Source organism: Rhinolophus sinicus, linkage group LG03, assembly GCF_036562045.2.
Source record: "Rhinolophus sinicus isolate RSC01 linkage group LG03, ASM3656204v1, whole genome shotgun sequence".
Lineage (NCBI taxonomy): Eukaryota > Metazoa > Chordata > Mammalia > Chiroptera > Rhinolophidae > Rhinolophus > Rhinolophus sinicus.
The window spans coordinates 102,606,301-102,627,181 of NC_133753.1; the positions used below are offsets into that span (position 1 = coordinate 102,606,301).

The 20,881-nt window shown below is 47.6% G+C and overlaps 2 protein-coding genes across 2 annotated transcripts; one reads left to right on the top strand and one right to left on the bottom strand.

Moving 5' to 3' along the window:
* Window positions 1-288: 288 nt before the first annotated feature.
* Window positions 289-1,979, top strand: CLDN4 (claudin 4). The gene has a single exon (XM_019754934.2). The coding sequence runs from the start codon at window positions 539-541 to the stop codon at window positions 1,166-1,168; it is 630 nt and encodes a 209-aa protein (XP_019610493.1). The 5' UTR covers window positions 289-538; the 3' UTR covers window positions 1,169-1,979.
* An 828-nt stretch (window positions 1,980-2,807) lies between these two features.
* On the bottom strand, window positions 2,808-6,889 carry METTL27 (methyltransferase like 27). The gene is given in 7 exon segments (XM_074328428.1): window positions 2,808-3,097; window positions 3,099-3,219; window positions 4,805-4,897; window positions 5,259-5,394; window positions 5,610-5,738; window positions 6,330-6,453; window positions 6,761-6,889. Coding segments are annotated over 6 exon segments (729 nt in total). The 5' UTR covers window position 6,453; window positions 6,761-6,889; the 3' UTR covers window positions 2,808-2,970.
* Between the last annotated feature and the right edge of the window lie 13,992 nt (window positions 6,890-20,881).

Genomic DNA, 20,881 nt, shown 5'->3' on the forward strand with positions numbered 1-20,881 from the left:
GGCCCCCAACCTGGCTGGGTCTGGCTGCCTCCCCTGCCCTGGGCATGTCCAGGTGGCGTGGGCTGTGACTCAGTGTCTGTCTCCTGGCTGACCTCAGCATGGGGCTGGGGGCAGAGGCAGAGGACAGTTTCCTCTGAGATTGTGACTCAGGGGCCCAGGGCTGGGGCCTCAAAGTGCCTTTGTTGTGTTGGCCTGGGCTCAGGAATCCAGAGAAACTGGTCAGGGGGAGGTTCCCAGGAACAGAAACCACTCCCTCTTTCCGCCCCCTCCCCGAGCCATATAACCGCCCTAAGCTCTAGCTTGAGAGCGAGTGGCAGCTGTCGGCAGGAAGGAAGCAGTCTGGTCACGCTCGCTGGACTTTGTTGCTGGTTATTGGGAGAGATACTTGGTGGCTGCCACAACTGGCTTTGTCTCTGGACTCGAGTGAAAAGGCTCCTTGTGGACACTGAGTGTCCATCCTCAGCACTTGGATTTCTACAGCCCCCAGGCCCGGATCTCAGAAGCCTTCCAGATTCTAGACCCCAGCAGACGCCGAGCCATGGCTTCCATGGGGCTACAGGTGATGGGCATTGCGCTGGCCGTGCTGGGCTGGCTGGGCGCCATACTGAGCTGCGCGCTGCCCATGTGGCGCGTGACAGCCTTCATCGGCAGCAACATCGTCACGTCGCAGACCATCTGGGAGGGCCTGTGGATGAATTGCGTGGTGCAGAGCACCGGCCAGATGCAGTGCAAGGTGTACGACTCCATGCTGGCGCTGCCACAGGACCTGCAGGCGGCCCGTGCCCTCATCGTCGTCTGTATCATCCTGGCTGTGCTGGGCGTGCTGCTGTCCGTGGTGGGTGGCAAGTGCACCAACTGCCTGGAGGATGAAAGCGCCAAAGCCAAGACCATGATTGTGGCGGGCGTGGTGTTCCTACTGGCCGGCCTGCTGGTGATGGTGCCAGTGTCCTGGACGGCCAACACCATCATCCGCGACTTCTACAACCCCCTGGTGGCCGCTGGCCAGAAGCGGGAGATCGGCGCCTCGCTTTATGTGGGCTGGGCGGCCGCAGGCCTGATGATGCTCGGTGGGGCCCTGCTCTGCTGCAACTGCCCACCCCGCACCGAAAAGCCCTACTCCGCCAAGTACTCCGCCGCTCGCTCCGCCCCCGCCAGCAACTACGTGTAAGGTGCAGCTGCTCAACTCTGCAGGTCAGCTTTGTTTCTCCCTGGACTGAGCTCAGCGTGGCCTGCCAGGGACTGGGCAAACAGGAACTGAGCCAGGCCGATGGCCGGCAGCCCTCAGCCCCTCCTGGACCCCTCGGACACCTTCCCAAGGCCTCCTCTACATTAACAAGGATGAACTGAGACTACCGAATCACCCTCCTCTGAATGGCAGGTCGATACAGGGGAGGGGGTGGCAGCAACAGGGAGCGGCAGTGGAGCGGGGAGCTGGCTCTTGCTGGCAGGACAGCTCAGCCTTGACTCTGCTTGGGCTCTGCCTCTGAGTGGATGCCCTGCCCACGTCCCTGTTGCCACTGTCCCCTTCTTTGATCTTCCCCACTGCCTTTAACTGCATCCTGTAGAAACCTGTGGCACTGAGATTGGTTGGGGACTCTCGCCTACCTGCGTGAGGAGCCCAGAGTTGACAGACAGGTTTAGAGGGGAGGGGTGAAGGTTTTACAAACTGGTTTGGGTAGTGATGGGGGAGGGGGCCATAGAGGTGGCCCTGACTACCTACCTGTACCCCTTCCTGCCTGTCCTGCAGCCTCAGCACAAGTACCCTGGGGCCCTCAAGACTGGCCACCTCTGGATTTGCAGTCCCTGCGAAGGTCACTGGTCAGCCTGGGGCAGGGGGAATGGTCTCTCTCTGGACTTTATCCCAGGAAGCCCTGGAACTTTCCCCTACTATCTCTGTGGTTTCTGTTTTGTAATTTAAGATCTATTTGTCACGGTAATTACTATTATTTTCTACAATAAATGGGACCTGTGCACAGGAACTTGGTATGTTTTTGGTTTCATCTGTGGAGGTGGGCAGGGAAGGGCTGGAGGCCTGGGCAGGGTGTCAGTGCGTGGCAGGACCGCTGTACTAGTGCCAGGACGGGAACACTTACACTGGTTTTGGCAAATTGTGAAAAAATCACACTGGCCCGGCCTTTGGAAACACCTTGTTCAAGCCCTTCATCTGTTAGAGGGTGAAACCCACACACAGGAAACTGTGTGCCCGGAACCCTGAAGTGTTGGCGACTCCAGGAGTGAGGTCATGAGAACACCCAGCCCCGGGGGGTGGGCCACCTGTTGTCTCCCCATCTTTGTTGGGCAGCCAGGATAGTCTGCTTACCCTCCAGGTCCCCACTTCCTGGCCTTTGCTCAGGCTGTCCCTGCCCTTGGTCTGGAATGTCCTTTTTTCTTTCTCCACCCCTCTGAATCCTGCTTATCCTGAAGGCTCTGCTCTGAACCTCCTCCCCCATGAAGACGTCCCACGGTCCCATTTGGAGGAATTATCACCAGCCCTGTTTCCGGGGCAGCCTTCAAGCCACACCCTGCGATTCGTGTTCTGATCCCTTTAGAGAAGAGGAAACTGAGTCCTGGATATGTGAAAGTGTTTGGCCAAGGCCCAGATTCGGAAGTGTGGATTTTCTGGTCCGTAAGCTATAGGTGAAAGGACCCACCACTCTGGGAGGGGCCATAAAGTCACATCAATGACCCTATCAGGCCTGGATCAGGGACAACTCCTGGTGGGGGCCCTCTCTGTCCTACCTTTTCTCACTTCTGCCCTCCACAGGGAGGTCACACTTTCCTGGGGTGAGAGAACTACAGAGCCAGAGTCCTGTCGCCCCTTCTGGGACTCATTTAATAGGCAGAGATCTTCTGAGGGGCAGCGTTGGCACAGAGGCTCCCTTTTACAAATGAAGTGCAGAAGGCTCAAGGACAGGCCTGGCTGAGGCCATGTGGAGGGTCAGAGGCCAGCCGGGGGCTGAGCACTGGGCCTCACTCCCTCCACCTCGGCCACCTCCTGCTTTCGGTATAGGTAGACAATGCCGGAGATGAAGCCATCACTGTCAGAAGTGCCAGACACCACCTCGAGCTGAGAGGTGGCCAGTTCCCACCGGTCCACAGGCCAGGCCACGAGGCGTTCCCACTCCCTGGCCTGCTCCAGCCTGTCCAGGGTGGCCTCCAGTTCCTCTTTGTATCGAAGGTTGGATGGGTTGGTCCTGGTGGTCAGACACACTAGACCACCTGGGGAGGGAAGAAGAGGGGCGGGGAGAGGGAATTGAGTGGGGGAGGAGCAGGAACCAAAGTTCCAGGTTTCAGGCCTGCCCCTGCCTGGGAAGGTAGTCCTCTTTCCTTCAGCCTCATGTCCTGAAGGACACAAACTCTCCCAGCTTTGTCCCCAGGTCAGCCTTTTGCCATTCCTAAGCCTTTAGTGCTCACTCTTCCTGCCCCCAGGAATACCCTCTACTTTCTCAGCTTGAGGGCCTCCTATGTACCCTTTAAGGCCCAAGTATCTTTTAAACTGGGAATTCTTATTTCCCCGGGCAGAGGTGGCTCTCTCCTTACTGCTCACCCAGCCCTTCTACTGGAGGCTATGGTTGTGTCTGGATGCACAGGTAGGAAGGTCCAAGGCTTTGGACCTTGGGCAAGTCCTTTCACCTCTCTGAATCTGTTTCCCAGCTTGCAGAGTGGGGTTAATTATTTACCCTGTCTCACAGGAAGGCCGGTGCAGTCAGTAAAGCACTGGCTTGAATGACCTCGTCCCTTCAAATATTCTCCAGGCACCCATAGCATGCCTAGTATGGACTCAGGTATATTTAGGAGAGACTGTTCTCTGGAAGGCTTCCTGGAGGAAGGGGTGAGGAGAAGCAGGGCCCTGCTGGTGGAGGGGGTCTCCATGAGAGGAAAGGCTCTGAAGGAGGGGAGTCTGTGACATGTGGGCAGGCAGGCAGGGCTCTGGCCAGCTGAGGGGCCTGGTAACACAGGCTGGGCTAGGAGGACTGGTCCTTATTGATTTAAACGATGGCAGTTTCCTGTCCTGAGCCCAATCATTACCTCTCCCTCTGACCCACCAATACCTCTGCATCTGTCAGCCTCCGTGGTTCAGAAGCCTGCTGCCCAGACCTGCCCAGGCTCAGCCACAGCCCCTGCTGGGCCATGTCAGGGTTAGTGGGGCAGGGAGAAAGTGTGATCTTGCAGGGGTAGGGGCACCTTTGGGGCTTCCTGATCCTGTCCTCTAGCCAGGTCAGTGCCTCACGCTCCTCACGCTCCATTACTTTCCTTTCTGCCTGTGACTTCACTTAGGCTGTGTCCCTGTGTGAACTGCTCTCACTCCCATCTCAGCCCTGGGAACTGACTCCCTTCTTTGAAGTCTCAGAGCACTGAACACGCACAGCTCTCGTGGGCCAATCTTGAGCCTGGTGTTTTTCCCCTGGTCCCTTCCTGGGACACAGTGGATTGGTGATCAAGGCCAGAGGGCAGGGTATGTACCTTCTCCCTAGAGCCAAGGCTAGTACAGGGCAAGGCACATAGTAGGAGCTCAATAATCAGCTCCATTTCACTGATGAGGAAACTGAGACCAGGAAAAAGAAAGAGACTCACCTAATAGCTGTCCATGAGTTAGTGAGGAAGCTAGAAGATGAGGGGACTGAACTGAGGCCCTACTAGATGCCAGGACTGAAGCAAAAGCCTTAGAGACATTATTTTATCCAGTGTGACCCAAGTAAGGGGCAGGACTCTGTCCCTTACTTGGCCTCAGGAATTCTGAGGCCTGTGTCTGTGGGGGTGCGGAGGGGAAGGTGTGCGTAAGGTTGGACAGGCTGCTTCTCACCTGGCTTGGTAACTCGCAGGAGCTCAGGTATCGCACTGCAGGGCACCTGGCCATCACTGAGGGCACCCACCATTAGCACTGCATCGAAGGTCCCTGTGTGGGGTGTGTGGATGTGATGTGGTAGTTTGTCTTCGGTGTAGCCTCAGAACACCCTGGAGGATGGTACCCATGTGGGGCCTGGGGAGGGACCAGTGTCTGTAGGACTCAGATCCTGTGGGGAACATGGCAGGTATGGCCCAGTCCCGGGCTGAGGTCAGATTATGGGATGGAAGGCTCAGAGTAAGGGGCTCGGTGAGGCACTGAGGGGCTCAGACGGGAATGAGGGCTCAGTATGGGAAGGGGCTCATGAAAGGATCAGCAAGAGGGGTGGAGATTTCATAAGAGAGAGGGGCGCTGTGAAGGTGCGCTTGGTCAGAGGGTGGGCCTTGGGGTGTTGGGCTAGGAGGGGAAGTACCTTCGGGGCTGGGCAGAGGCTCCTGGCCCAGGGTGCAGAGGCTGAGGTGCTGGTAAAGGCCACGGGCCCGGGCCTGTTCCAACATCCCAGGGCTCCCATCCACCCCATGAAGCTGGAGGAAGCCCCGAGCCTGCAGCTGGGGTAGAAGGATTCAGTCACAGTTCACACCTGCCACTGCCCAGCTGGGTCCCTGCACCTCAGGGAGGGCAGTGGGCCCTGCAATGGATGTAGCCCAAGTATTTGGAACCGGTAAGTCTGAGGGGAGAGGCAGAGTTCTTGGGTCAAGGGGTGACAGGAAATTAGAACAAGTAGGGGACTGAAGAGAGGGCAGGGGATCTGGAAAGGCCTCACCTCGGCAGCCACGAGGCCAGTGCCACAGGCCACATCCAGGATCAGCATGGTGTGGGGCGGGCCTGGTAGGGCTTGGGTAAGGCAGTCCACTGCGAGGCGGGGGGCACGGTACTGCAGGGTGGCCACATCCTGGGAACAGAATGCTGAGTCAACTGCCACCCCATGCCCCAACGTTTGGGGGACCTGTGTGGTGTGACCTAGGAGTCAGCCAGCACTAGCTGTGTGTGTGTGTGTGTGTGTGTGTGTGTGTGTGTTGGCAGCCTGGAGCCTGCTAGGACTACAGTGAGAGGAGACCCAGGCATAAGGTGCTGTCCTCTGCCAAAGGGCCAGGACTGGAGAATCAGCCTCCAGCCCACTGCTGGGATTTGCTCTGTTGGCCAAGGCAGTGCTCTCTGCTTAGTCCATAGTGATCCCTCCATGGCACCTCCTCCAGGCAGCCCTTCTGCCTGGACTGCAGTCCCAGAGTGGGTAAGTCTTGGCCCCTGATCTCTAGGGGCTGCCACTGTGGAGCAGTGGGTCTGGTCAGAGGGCAAGGCTGCTGTGGGTAGGCAGAAGAAGGGCCAGTCCAAGAGGGGGACAGGACTGTAAGCCTATTCCCAGGTCTCATTTCATTCTCACAAGCCATCGTGGGATGCAAGGCTACCTATTTCCACTGTACAGATAGGAAAATTGGGGCTGGGTGAGCGATGGAGGTGGAGGCAAGGACTCCCACGGGTTTACCTGGTCATAGTCCCGAGCCCAGCTATCATAAAAGTGCAGCTTGTGGGCCAGGTCAGTGATGCCGTGCGAGGCTCCGACCCGCGCCTGCACCTTGGACAGGCTCCCGTCCTCCTCCTGAGCCATCCTGCGGCGACATGGCCTCCGTGTCCTGAGACCCATCTCAACCTCCACCCCCACCTCTCCCACCCGCCGTGTCCAGGAGAGCCTGTCAGGAAGCGGCCTCTCCAGGTCACTGGGGCAATCCCATTTCACAGGCGGGGACATTGAGCACAGAAAGGGAGAGACCGGACTCCTGGAGTTCACGGGTGGCGAAGGGGAGTTCCCGCGGAGGGAGGGAGGACCTGCCCGCACTGCCTCACCCCTGACGCTGTGAGCGGGCTTCCAGCGCGCAAAGATCTCTACGGCAGTAGAGGGGGACAGACAGAACTCACCCACCGACGGTAGGGGAGCGACGGAACTCTGGATGAGGCCTGAACGGCGAGCCGGGCTCCGCCCCAACCGCCCTCGCTGATTGGCTTTCTTCTAAGAAAAACAACCCAATCAAAGGAAATCACTGGCAGCCCGCCCCTCCCCCACCAGCCAATGAGCTCAAAGTTCTTGTCCCTCCTGCAGCTTAGAAGATCGAGACTGTTTGGAGACGTTTTATTCCCAGTATCCAGGTGTATCAAGTGTCATTGTTCCCTCCCGGCTCCCGACGTCCTTTATGCGTTCTAACACATGAGCTTTTAGACAGTGGGAGCTTCTGAATTCTTATGGGAAAGAAATGGAGCTAGGATTAGCCTTCGTTTTTAGAACATTCACCAAGGTCTAGGCAACGCTGTCCAGTAGGACTTTCTGAGGTGATAAAAATGTTCTATTAATGTACTCTGTTCAGTATGGTAGCCGCTAACCACATGTGGCTGTTAAGCATTTGAAAAGTGGCTAGTGGTACTGAGGAACTGAGTTTCAGATTTTATTTTGTTTTAATAACTTAAATAGCCATCTGTGGCTAGTGGCTTTTGTTTTGGACAGCGTGGGGAGCCTTGCTGCTCAAGTGTGGTCCACAGACTTGCAGCATCTGGTCAGCATGATTAGCTTGCCTTGCTCCGGGGGAGGCCCTTAGCGGCGCTTGTTAGAAATGCGAATTATTGAGCCCCACTCCAGACCTACGGAATCAGAATCTGATTTCTTGGGGGCTAGGCGGGGCCCAGAAATTTGTGTCTTAACAAACTCTCCAAGTGATTTCTATGTAGCTAAAGTTTCTGAAGCACTAGCCTTTGATCCCTTGCAGGGGATCAAAGTTAGAGCAGGCAGAATTTGGAAGGCTGTTGCAGTTGTCCAGCAAGAGGTGAGGGTAGTGTTATCCTAAAAATAAAAGGCAAACGTGTTTATTTGAGATCCCAAAGAATAGCTATTTGGGAAGCATTGATTCAGGCGGAAACCCAAATAGTGTTTTGATTAGGAGGTGAAAACAAAGGGTATTTATGAGAAAGGGAAGGGGAATAATTACATAAATAGTAGGAAGGAATTTCTATGCATGTTAAAGAGCTAAGGAAGGAGTTTCCATAGGTGTAAAGCAGCTCATGGAGTGATGTTAATTCTAAAGAATGCCTTTAACATTCAGTCTGGTAGTCACAATGTTTGCTTTGCTGTTAGCTTTGCAGTTGTTTGGAATGCAATGCTGCTTTAGAGCCAATACAAAGGTTATTTTGCCCAGTTTTAACATTCCAAACATTTGAGGAGTAAGATGTGCAAGGTAGTTCCTTTGTGATGGCAGCTCCAACTCTAATTTTGAAGTGGCCCCATTTACAGTCATGTGCCACATAATGACATTTCCATCACCGATGGACCCCGTATACTACTGTGGTATACTATATAGCCTAGGTGTGTAGTAGGCTATACCACCTAGGTTTGTCTAGGTGCCTCTATGATGTTCCCACAATGACAAAATTACCTAAGGACACCTTTCTCAGAACATATCCCCATCATTAAGTGGCACATGGCTATATTATTTTTCAAGGTAGCATGAATTTGGGTAAAGGGCATGGCCATGGAGAAGAGTGGATGAAGTTCAGAGATATTTAGAAAGTAGAAATAGCAGGGCTCTGATGATTGAGAGTGTGTGGCATGGGGAACCAAGATGTCAGGAGTTGTGCCAGGTTTCTGCTTGAGCCATTGGGTGGATGGTGGTGCCAATCACAACATGGGAACCCAGGAGGAGGGGCAGGTAGGTGTGGGGCAAAGAAGATATTAACAGTGTGGGGCAGTTGAGTTGGAGGTGTCTATGTGAACATGTCCAGGAGGCTGTTTGATGCCAGAGTCTTGAGCTCAGGAGAGGTCAGACAGATTCAGGGTCATGAGTATAACTGGTGGTGACTGAGGCATCTGGTAAAGGTGAGATTATGCAAGGACAGGAAGAGAGGACTCAGGGTGGAAGAGGAGGGTCTAGGAGTGTTGGAGAAAACCCAGAGAAAGTTGGTAAGGATGCCAACAGCAATGAGTTTCAGAAAAGATAGAGGATGGCCAGCACCGCCCAGTGTTGCTGACAGGTGTTATAAAATGAGGCTTACCCTGTTTCACCGAAAAGAAGACCTGGCCAGACAAGCAGCTCTAATGCATCTTTTAGAGAAAAACTTAATGTAAGACCCAGTCTTATTTTAGTAAAATATAAGACCAGGTCTTACATAACATAATATAATTTATAAGATCGGATCTTATATTAATGTTTGCTCCAAAAGACGCATTAGAGCTGATGGTCTGGCTGGGGCTTATTTTCAGGAAACATGGTAAGAAGTAAGCACTGGATGTAGGGATGTGGAGTCTTTGGTGGCCTAACATATAGACCCTGCAGTGTATACCAGTTGCCCAATTTGCCTCTTCTTCCCAAGTTGGACTATGCATCTCAGCCTCCTTCGTGTGTAGGTGTGGCCTGGCTTGTAGAATGTATATGGATGTGTTAAAAAAAGAAGGAAGCCAAAATGGAGTCACTTTTGCTAAGCCTCGTCACCAACCCCAAACTAATAATTAATCTGATTGCAGTTCAACCTCTCCTAGGAGTGGAATTTTAAACCAATAGGCTGACATTTCCTGATCACACTAGTGAGGTCATCTGCCTGATAAGACCTCCAGCTTTCCCCTAAGGGAAGGTGTCCTTGCCTGAAATAAGCCACTCTTAACTTCTTAGTCCAACTCTCTTTCTGCCTATAAAAACCTTCTCTTTCGTAAAAGTCATTGAAGTCCCCTTCTAGTTGCTAGACAGGATGTTGACTGATTCATGAATCACTGAATAAAGTGATTAGATCTTCAAATTGGTTGAATTTTGTTATTTAATAGGCATGAAGTGCTTCGTTTCCAGACCTAGACCATAAACATCTCCTGTATGACTCTCTGTGGAGCAGACTGCAAGCACCAGAGGACAGTTGGGCTACCGTGGGACCCTAAATGATGTGTGGAGCAGTGTTCTCCTCACCAATCTGCATTAGACTGTAACACTGTGACAAATAATAGAAAGAGAGCTACTTTTTGAAGTTGAAGCTGCCATCCAGAGGAATGGCCTTGCTGTCTTACTCTTCAAACCTTTGGAATGTTAAAACTGGGCAAAATAACCTTTGTGCTGGGCCTAAAGCAGTATTCCATTCCAAACAACTGTTTGCAAAGCTAACAGCGAAGCAGACATTTTGACTACTGTACTGAAATTTAAAGATATATATATATATATATATATATATATATATATATATATATATATATATATATATATATATATATATATATATATATATATTTAATTTTATTGTGGCACATTGGGGGACAGTGTGTTTCTTCAAGGCCCATCAGCTCCAAGTCGTTGTCCTTCATTCTAGTTGTGGAGGGCGCAGCTCAGCTCCAAGACCAATAGCCGTTTTCAATCTCGGTTGCAGGAGGCACAGCCCACGATCCCATGCAGGAATCGAACCAACAACCTCGTTGCTGAGAGCTCGCGCTCTAACCAACTGAGTCATCCCGCTGCCCCCAAAGATATTCTTTAGAATTAGCATCACTATGTTAGTTTGTCTGCATCTATAGAAATTCCTTCCTTCTGTTCATGTAATTATTCTCCTTCCCTTTCTCATAAGTACCACTTGACTTTACCTCCTAATTGGAACACTGGGTTTCTTCCTGAATCACTGTACAATAGCTTGATAGATGAAAAAAAGGGTTCTATGCAAAGTAACCTCACAGGATGATGTGAATATAAATTCCTAACTGGGCAGGTCATAGTGGGTAGTCACATCCCAGGCATATACATATATAGTGGTACATATATACAGACGTTCGGTTTTCGAACGTCTCTGTTGATGAACATTTTGGTTTATGAATGCCATAAATTTTATGGATCTATGGTGTCATTAGATAGTAAAATTCATGCTAAATTTGCAATTTTAGGGGTTGATTTTAAAGGTCTGGAATGGATTAATTCCATTTTGCATTACTTTCTATGGGGAAACTGTGACTCGGTTTTCGAACATTTCAGAACTCCAACGGTCTTCTGCAATGGATTACATTAGAATACTGAGGTACCACTGTAACTTCTTTAGTAAAAGGCTTATCTTTGCCTTAAGCTGGCCCTATCCATGGTTTCTGTGCATCTAGGTTAACACACTTTGAAATGCCCTCTTTCAGACTCCTTCTAAAGTGTGACCACCCTCAAGAGAGCCCTTAATTTAAACTATCTTGTTGTCCAATCCCAACTTTGCTTTCTCCCATCTCCTTGTACTCTTCCTTAGTTCCCTCCTTAATCTCAAATGCATAAAAGAAACGACAAACGGCCATTCTTGGAAGCATTTGAGATCTTACCCCCTCCCCCCCAGCATATGTCATTGATTTGGCTCAAATAAACTTATATAAAAATCCTCTACAGGTATGGACGTTTCTTACATTGACAGCTTCTTCTTCTTCTTCTTCTTCTTCTTCTTCTTCTTCTTCTTCTTCTTCTTCTTCTTCTTCTTCTTCTTCTTCTTCTTCCTCCTCCTCCTCCTCCTCCTCCTCCTCCTCCTCCTCCTCCTCCTCCTCCTTCTTCTTTTTTTAAGACTTTATTGGGGAACAATGTGTACTTCCAGGCTTTTTTCCAAGTTAAGTTGTTGTCCTTTCTTTTTTTTTTTTTTTTTTAAAGTTTATTGGGGTGACAATGGTTAGTAAAATTACATCGATTTCAGGTGTACAATTCTGTATTACATCATCTATAAATCCCACTGTGTGTTCACCACCCAGAGTGAGTTCTCCTTCCATCTCCATATATTCGATCCCCCTTACCCTCATCTCCCACCCCCCACCCCCCGCCCCCCCTACCCTCTGGTAACCACTAAACTATTGTCTGTGTCTCTGAGTTTTTGTTTCTCATTTGTTTGTCTTGTTCTTTTGTTGTTTTTGGTTTATATACCACATATCAGCGAAATCATATGGTTCTCTGCTTTTTCTGTCTGACTTATTTCGCTTAGCATCATACTCTCAAGATCCATCCATGTTGTCACAAATGTTCCTATATCATCTTTTCTTACCGCCAAATAGTATTGCATTGTGTATATATACCACATGTTCTTTATCCATTCATCGATCGAAGGACATTTTGGTTGTTTCCATGTCTTGGCCACTGTAAATAAAGCTGCAGTGAACATTGGAGCACACGTGTCTTTATGTATAAATGTTTTCAGATTTTTTGGGTAGATACCCAGGAGAGGGATTGCTGGGTCATATGGTAATTCTATTCGTAATTTTTTCAGGAACCTCCACACTGCCTTCCATAACGGCTGCACCAGTCTGCATTCCCACCAACAGTGTATGAGGGTTCCTTTTTCTCCACAGCCTCTCCAACACTTGTTACTATTTGTCTTGTTGATGATAGCCATTCTGACTGGGGTGAGGTGATATCTCATTGTGGTTTTGATTTGCATTTCTCTGATGATTAGTGATGTTGAGCATTTTTTCATATGTCTATTTGCCATTTGTATGTCCTCTTTGGAGAAATGTCTCTTCAGGTCCTCTGCCCATTTTTCAATTGGGTTGTTTGTTTTTTTGTTGTTGAGTTGCATGAGTTCCTTGTATATTTTGGATATTAGCCCCTTATCGGAGGCACTGTTTGCAAAAATCTTCTCCCATTCAGTTGGTTGCCTCTTTATTTTGTCGATGGTTTCTTTTGCTGTGCAGAAGCTTTTAAGTTTCATATAGTCTCATTCATTTATTTTAGCTTTTACTTCCCTCGCCTTTGGAGTCAAATTCATAAAATGCTCTTTGAACCCAAGGTCCATAAGTTTAGTACCTATGTTTTCTTCTATGCAGTTTATTGTGTCAGGTCTTATGCTTAAGTCTTTGATCCATTTTGAATTAATTTTGGTACATGGTGACAGCAATCTAGTTTCATTCTTTTGCATGTGGCTATCCAACTCTGCAAGCACCATTTATTGAAGAGGCTGTCTATTCTCCATCGTATGTTTTTTGCTTCTTTGTCAAAAATCATCTGTCAATATTTATGTGGTTTTATTTCTGGGTTCTCAATTCTATTCCATTGGTCTATGTGTCTGCTTTTCTGCCAATACCATGCTGTTTTGATTATTGTAGCCCTGTAGTACAAGCTAAAGTCAGGGAGTGTGATACCTCCAGCTTTGTTCTTTTTTCTTATGATTCCTTTGGCTATTCGGGGTCTTTTGTGGTTCCAAACAAATCTGATGAGTTTTTGTTCTATTTCTTTAAAAAAAATGCCATTGGGATTTTGATGAGGATTGCATTAAATCTGTATATTGCTTTGGGTAATATGGCCATTTTAACTGTATTGATTCTTCCAATCCATGAGCACGGAATGTCTTTCCATGTCTTTGTGTCTTCTTCAATTTCTTTTAAAAATGTCTTATATTTTTCAGCATATAGGTCTTTCACATTCTTGGTTAAGTTTATTCCTAGGTATTTTATTCTTTTTGCAGCAATTGCAAAAGGAATTGTTTTTTGTATTTCTTTTTCTGAGATTTCATTGTTAGTATATAGGAAGGCAATGGACTTTTGGAGGTTGATTTTGTAGCCAGCAACTTTACTGTATTCGTTGATTGTTTCTAATAGCTTTTTGGTGGAGTCTTTAGGGTTTTCTATATATAGCATCATGTCATCTGCAACGAGTGACAATTTAACTTCTTCATTCCCAATTTGGATGCTTTTTATTTCTCTCTCTTGCCTGATTGCTCTGGCAAGGACTTCCAACACTATGGTGAAAAGCAGAGGTGATAGGGGACAGCCCTGTCGTGTTCCTGAGCATAAAGCAAAAGGCTTCAGTTTTTCACCATTAATTATGAGACTAGCTGAGGGTTTGTCATATATGGCCTTTATTATGTTAAGGTATTTTCCTTCTATACCTATTTTATTAAGTGTTTTAATCATAAACGGATGTTGTATCTTGTCAAATGTTTTTTCTACATCAATTGATATAATCATATGATTTTTGTCCTTTATTTTGTTTATGTGATGTATCACATTGATGGATTTGTGGATGTTGAACCATCCTTGTGCTCCGGGGATGAACCCCACTTGGTCATGATGAATAATCTTTTTAATGCATTGTTGTATTCTATTTGCTAGAATTTTGTTTAGGATTTTTGCATCTGTATTAATCAGAGATATTGGTCTGTAGTTTTCTTTTTTTGTGTTGTCCTTATCAGGTTTTGGTATCAGGGTAATGTTGGCCCTGAGTTAGGGAGTTAGGGAGTAGTATCTCTTCTTCAATTTTTTGGAAGAGTTTGAGCAGGATTGGCATTAGATCCTCTTTGAAGGTTTGGTAGAATTCACTAGTGAAGCCATCTGGTCCCAGACTTTTGCTTTAGGGAAGGTTTTGGATGACTGATTCAATTTCGTTACTGGTGATCAGTCTGTTTAGATTTTCCAGTTCTTCATGGTTCAACCTAGGAAGGCTATTGTTCATTTCTTCTAGGTTATTGAATTTGGTGGCATATAGTCCTTCATAGCATTCTTGGATGTTCCTTTGTATTTCTGTGGTGTCCGTAATAACTTTCCCTTTTTCATTTCTGATTTTGTTAATTAGTATCTTCTCTCTTTTTATCTTACTGAGTCTAGCCAACGGTTTGTCAATTTGTTAATCTTTTCAAAGAACCAGCTCTTTTTCACATTAATTTTTTCTATTGTCTTTTTGTTCTCTATTTCATTTAGTTCTGCTCTGATTATTGTTATTTACTTTCTTCTGCTGACCTTGGGTTTCACTTGTTCTTTTTCTAGTTCTTTAAGGTGTAACATGAGGTTATTTATTTAGGATTTTTCTTGCTTCTTGAGATAGGCCTGTAATGATATAAATTCCCTTCTTAAAGCTGCTTTCGCTGCATCCCAAAAATTTTGGTAGGATGTATTTTCATTGTCATTTGTTTCTATGTATCTTTTGATCTCTCCTCTAACTTCTTTTTTGACCCAGTCGTTCTTTAAAAGTATGTTGTTTAATCTCCATGTATTTGTGTTTTTTCCTGCTTTTTTTTTGCAGTTGATATCCAATTTCAAAGCCTTGTGATCAGAGAATATGCTTGGTATGATTTCAATCTTCTTAAATTTGCTGAGGCTGATTTTATGTCCCAATATATGGTCTATCCTTGAGAACGTTCCATGTACACTAGAAAAAAACGTGTAGTCTGATGTTTTAGGATGAAGTGCTCTCTATTTATCAATTATGTCCATTTCATCTAATGCGTCATATAGGGCTGTTATTTTGTTATTTATTTTCTGTTTGGATGATCTGTCCATAGCTGTCAATTGATGTATTTAAGTCCCCTAGTATAATTGTGTTTTGGTCAATTTCTCCCTGTAGTTCTGTTAGTAGTTGCTTGGTATATTTTGGTGCTCCCTGATTGGGGGCATAAATATTGATGACTGTTATATCTTCTTGTTGTATAGTCCCCTTTACCATTTGAAATGTCCATCTTTGTCTCTTGTTACCTTTTTCACACTGAAGTCTGTTTCATCTGATATCAGTATGGCTACACTTGATTTTCTTTGGGTACCGTTTGCTTGGAGTGTCAATTTCTACCCTTTCACGTTGAGTCTATGTTTGTCCTTGTAGCTGAGATGTGTCTCTTAGAGACAGCATGTTGTTGGGTTTAGTTTTTTTATCCAATCTGCTACTCTGTGCCTTTTTATCGGTGAGTTCAGTCCATTTACATTTAGGGTGATTATTGATATGTGAGGATTTCCTGTCATTCTATCTTTAGTTTTCTGGTATGGCTGTTTCTCCATTGTTTCTTTGCCTTTTTGTTGTTGTCTATTATTTCTGTGTGGTGGTATTCTATGATATTTCCCTCTGTTTCTTCTTTTATTACAGTATCTATTTCAGTTCTGGATTTTTTTTTGAGTGGTTACCCTTAAGTTTATTTAAAAGAAAATTTGATATTTAGAGTATTCCATTTTCTTCAGCACGCTTACTTTCTCCATTCCCATATTCCGGTTCAGGCCTTTACTCTCCTCCTTTTTATGTTTCGGTTGCCACAAATTGTCCCTGTTAATGGTTGTTGAATAGCCTCCTTTAGTATTTCTTGTAGTGCAGGTCGTGTATTAGAAAATTCCCTCAGCTTCTCTATGTCTGGAAAGGTCTTTATTCCTCCTTCATAGCTAAAGGATATCTTTGCTGGATATATTATTCTTGGTTCATAATTTCACTCTTTCAATAGTTTGAATATTTGGTTCCACTCTCTCCTGGCTTGTAGAGTTTCTGCTGAAAAATCTGATGATGATCGAATGGGTTTTCCTTTGTAGGTTACCGTCTTCTTTTCCCTGGCTGCCTTGAGGATTCTTTCTTTGTCGTTGATTTTAGACAGCTTCAATACAATGTGCCTTGGAGAAGACCTGTTGGGATTGAGGTAATTAGGTGTTCTATTTGCTTCTTGGATTCGAGGGTCTAGTTCTGTCCACAAGTTTGGGAAGTTCTCATCAGCAATTTGTTTGAATATATTCTCTGTTCCCTTCTCTCTTTCTTCTCCTTCTGGTATGCCCATTATTCTTATATTGCTCTTTCTGATGGAGTCAGGAAGTTCTTGTAGAGTTCTTTCATTTCTTTTAAGTCTCAAGTCTCTTTCTTCTTCCATCCGTGTAATTTCCAGGTTTCTCTCTTCGATGTCACTGATTTTTTCCTCCATCTAGTCAACTCTATTACCTAAGCTGGCTACTTCATTCTTAACTTCTTCTATTGAGTTCTTAATCTCCAGAAATTCTAATTGCTTCTTTTTTAAAATTTCAATCTCTTTTGTAAAATGCGCATGTTGTTCTTTGATTGTGTTTCTGAGTTCATTAAACTGTCTCTCTGTGTTTTCTTGCATCTCGTTGAGATTTTTCAGAACTGCAATCTTGAATTCTCTGTCATTTAAGTCACATATTTCCCTATATTTAAGTTCCTTTTCTGGAGACTTTTCACTTTCTTTCTGAGCTGTCTTGTTGCCTTGGTTATTCATGGCAATTACTGATTTATTATTTTTCTTCCTAGACATCTACAGGCGTGGCTTCTGCAACAGGTTGATAGGAAGAGATCTTTCTTTTGTTTTCCAGTACTTGTTGGTAGAATGTTTTATTTTCTCTCCGACTTTAGTCTTTTTCTCTCTCACACATGGTAGTGCTATGTTTTCTCTGCACTATTCCAGCTTCTCACACAATGGGGGGATTCCCTGTGAGATGGGCTTCTCTTCTGTAAATACTTCACCTGGGTCACATGGCACAGTGTCCCAGTGGGTATGCGGAGAGCTTTTGAAGTTCCAAAGCTCTTCCTGCACCAGATTCAGAGCCCGTGTGTTTCAGCAGTTCTGTTTACTCCTGCAGGGATCCGCCCAGATAGGTGGGGCCAGGGGCAGGGTGAGTTGTGAGAGGTGGCCCAGAGCAATGGTGGCGACCACCACCACAGCCGGTCCTGCTTCCACAGCTCCCTCCCTTTGCCGGAACTAGTTCGGCTGCGAATCTTTGTCTGCAGTCCACAGTTCTCAGAACTGCAAATATTCTGTTCTTTTGATCTGACACTGCTACTGTTCCGTTTCTAGCACCGGGCAGGTGGGGGCGGGGCGAGCTCTGGGAGGGGAGGGAGGGGGCGGCTAGTCTCAGTGCCTAAGGCTCCGTTCTCTGCTCGGCAGTGAGGGCTTAAACCACCATTTTCACCCTTTTTCCCTAAGTCTTTTCTCCGAGGTCTCTGCCGTGAGCGTTGGGTTCAGCCATGTTATATGCTGTCCCCTCAGCCCTGTGGGCCATAAGCGGAGCCCTAGCAGTCCGAGTTCTTCCCTCTCCAGCAGCTGCGGTCGTTCCGGGAAGCACTAGCTCGGAGCACTGAGCTGGGTCTGCATCCTGCGCACCTCTCCCCACCCTTCTCCCCCGCTCACACGATTCGCCCTCCTCTAGGTGAATTCAGCAGTGGGTCTCCTTGTCTTGCCTGTCTGCTGTGCAGGGAGTCCTTTGTGGAGTTATTGTTGTTCAATTAGTTGTAAATTCCAGGGGAGCTTTACAGAGGCTCACCTCACGCCGCCATTTTGATGACGTCTCTGTCCTTTCAATCGTAGTTGTGGAGGGTGCACTTCACCTCCAGGTCCCGTTGCCATTGTTAGTTGCAGGGGGTGCAGCCCACTATCCGTTGCGGGACTTGATATATACCAAGCAACCTGGCAACCTTATGTTTGAGAATGTGGGAATCGAACCGGCAGACTTCGGAGTTAGGAGCACTTAGCTCCAACCATCTGAGCTACTGGGCTGGCCCCCACATTGACAGCTTCTTAATAGCTATTCTTTTGGATCTCAAATAAATGCTTGTTACCTCTTACTTTGGCCTTTTATTTTTAGGTTAACAACATGAACAAGAAATACACTTTCATTATGTTAAGCCACTGATATTTCAGGATTTGTCTATGACAAAAGCTATTGTCATTCTCCTTAATACAGTCACCTTGGCAAGAACAGTTTTGAGGGAGTGGAGAGAGCAGAGGAAACTTAGATTTCAGCTGTCTTAGTCCAAAATCTAAACCCAATTCTGTCTTAGTCCAAAGGTGTGTGGTGAATATGTGTGCACCTGTTCTGTTCAGCTGCAAATATCAGAACACCTGCATAGCAGTGACTTAGAGAGAGATTTACTGGTCTAATAAAGGAAGCTGACACTGGGCAGTATGGTTTGGGGCTCAGTTGTACTGTCAGATACCCAGGCTCTTGTCATATTCCCTGTCTGCCACCTTTTGCATGGAGGCCTTTGTCCTCATGGCTGTCACCTGGTCATGGCTGCTACATCTCTGGACATGACTAAGGGGAAAGGGCACAAATCTAGGCCAGCTTAGTCTATTCATCATCATAAAACCTTTATTGGAAGCCCTGCCTCGTGACTTCTGTTTCATCCAATTGGCCAGGCTGGATCACATGGCCAATCCTGAGTCCTCAGTGGAAGATGAGAGCCTGCACAGAGGCTGGGGACGGAGGCTAGCTCAGCCAGCTGACTGTGTGAGTCCCATCTCTGTAGCCTCATATCCTGTTTAGGCCAATAAATATTTATTGTGCATCTTCTATTTGCTCGGCCCAGGGCTGGGCACTGGAGTCACAAAGATGAGTAAGAAACAGGCCCCACTCCAACCCAGTCTACTGAGAGAGGCGCAGAAGGGGTGTGTTCTCCTGTTTCGGCTCTGTTCACTATCTCCTCAGTATCTGTGCAGGCTTTTCCTTCTCAGCTACCACCCCCACTCTGGGTGTCTAGGACCATTCCTTTGTTTGGGGTGGGGGTGGGTGGGTGTGATGGAGATGTCGTAGTGAGGAATAACCCTTCAGGTAAGGTAGACGCCCCAGTAAAGATAGTCCTGTTGGACCATCAGAGGATGGCTTGGGTTGCTCCAGGAGAGATCCATGCGGGTGAGTGGTATCCCGCTCACTGATGAGGGCTGCACAGTTTGTGGGCACCAACATGGCTCCTACAGCGATGGCTCCAGGGCCCTGGTAGAGGATGAGACTTGCCCTTGGGGACACTAGTGGGGGCTGGTGGTCTCTGGGTGCTGCTCTGCTCCTTCCAGGTATGGATCTCAGGCCCCACTGACTTTTCCCTCCACTCAGGATCCTGCGCTAGCCTTGGGGCAGGAAGCTTTACTCTGACTCATCAAGTGTTTTTGTTTCCTCTAATCCTTAGTCCCCTCAAATCCTAAACTTTTGGGACCCTAAATCCTTTTTGTGTCATTTGCTGAAAATGATCCTCCCGAGTCAGGGAATACCATCTTGTTAAGCTGCTGCCAAAATGGGGGAAGGGTTGGGTAATAGAATATAGTGTGGGGCTGAGGAGGGGTAGTAAAAGCAGCAGTTCGTGTTTCAAAAGTATTCTCTAGTCTTACAGATATACAAGCCGAAGGCCAAGGGCTGTGGGTGGCTGAGGAGAGGTGAGAGTCATCCTGTGCCAGAGTGAGTGGGCAAGAATGGGGGCCTCTCAGGACAAGACATGGTGATGCCAGTGAGCATGAGTTCTGGGGGATGGCACACTTTCAGGGGGCCAGGCTGTAGGGGGAAGGAGTGTGTGCATGTGTGTGTGTGTGTGTTGGGGGGTCAGTTGGGATACTTCTGAATGCAAGAGACAAAAACCCACCCCAACGTCATTGAAATAGTAGGGGTTTGCTATTTCTCCTCACAAGAAGTCCAGTGGTCAGCAGTACCAAGGCTGGCTTAGTGGCCCACAGATTTCACCAAGGACCCAAGACCCATTCTCTCATTTGCCACACTGTTTACTCTCAAGATGGTGGCAGCAGCTCAGGCATTTGTGTGTTCTCACATACAAAGCCCCAAGGCAGGCTCGGGATGGGCCTTGTCTCCTGGTCTCTGTCTTTTTCTTTGTGGGGAGGATATTTCCCAGAAGCTCCAGCTGGGAAAGTGTGATCTGGCACTTCCAGGCTGGGGTGTGAGAAAGGAAGTCTGCCTTCGGGAAGGAGGGAGGGGGGACTTGCTGTTGGTGCAAGCTACAGCGCTGCTCCTCGGGGTGTGTGAATGTTTGCACCCACATGTGTGTCCGTGTCTGACATATAGGTGGAGCTGCTGATGTGCAGGACCCAGGCCACGGGGAGCATGGTCACCAGGCTGGCACTTGGTTTCCAACCCTGAATGAATTACAAGGAGTTAAAGCGTCCAGTCTACATTTTACTAAGATGGCGCCTGAAAGCAGTGTGGAGAGTGGATAGCATGTAAGTTGCGAGGTCGTTGCAGTTATGTAAGTGACAGCTGGAATTTTGATCAGTTTCAGGGGCTGCCTTGGGGGGGCTGCCTTGGCGTTGATAGATTGTGAGGTTTGGGGTGACAAGGGAGCAACTTCCTTTCCTTCTGGTTTCCTCCTATCCCAGAAGCTGCTCCTTATCTCTCCTTTGCAGCCTCTTCTCCTCTCCTGTCCTCTCCTCCCTTCCTTTCCCCCTTCCCCTCCCCTCCTTTCTCTTCCCCTCTTCTCCGCTCCTGTCCACCTCAAGAAAGGAGATCTCGGCTCAGTTGTGGGACTTCTTTTCTTCTCCATCTACACCCACTTCCTATGTGATCTCATCTAGCTAGCCCTGTGGTTTTAAATACTATTCATATATTAGTCATTCCCA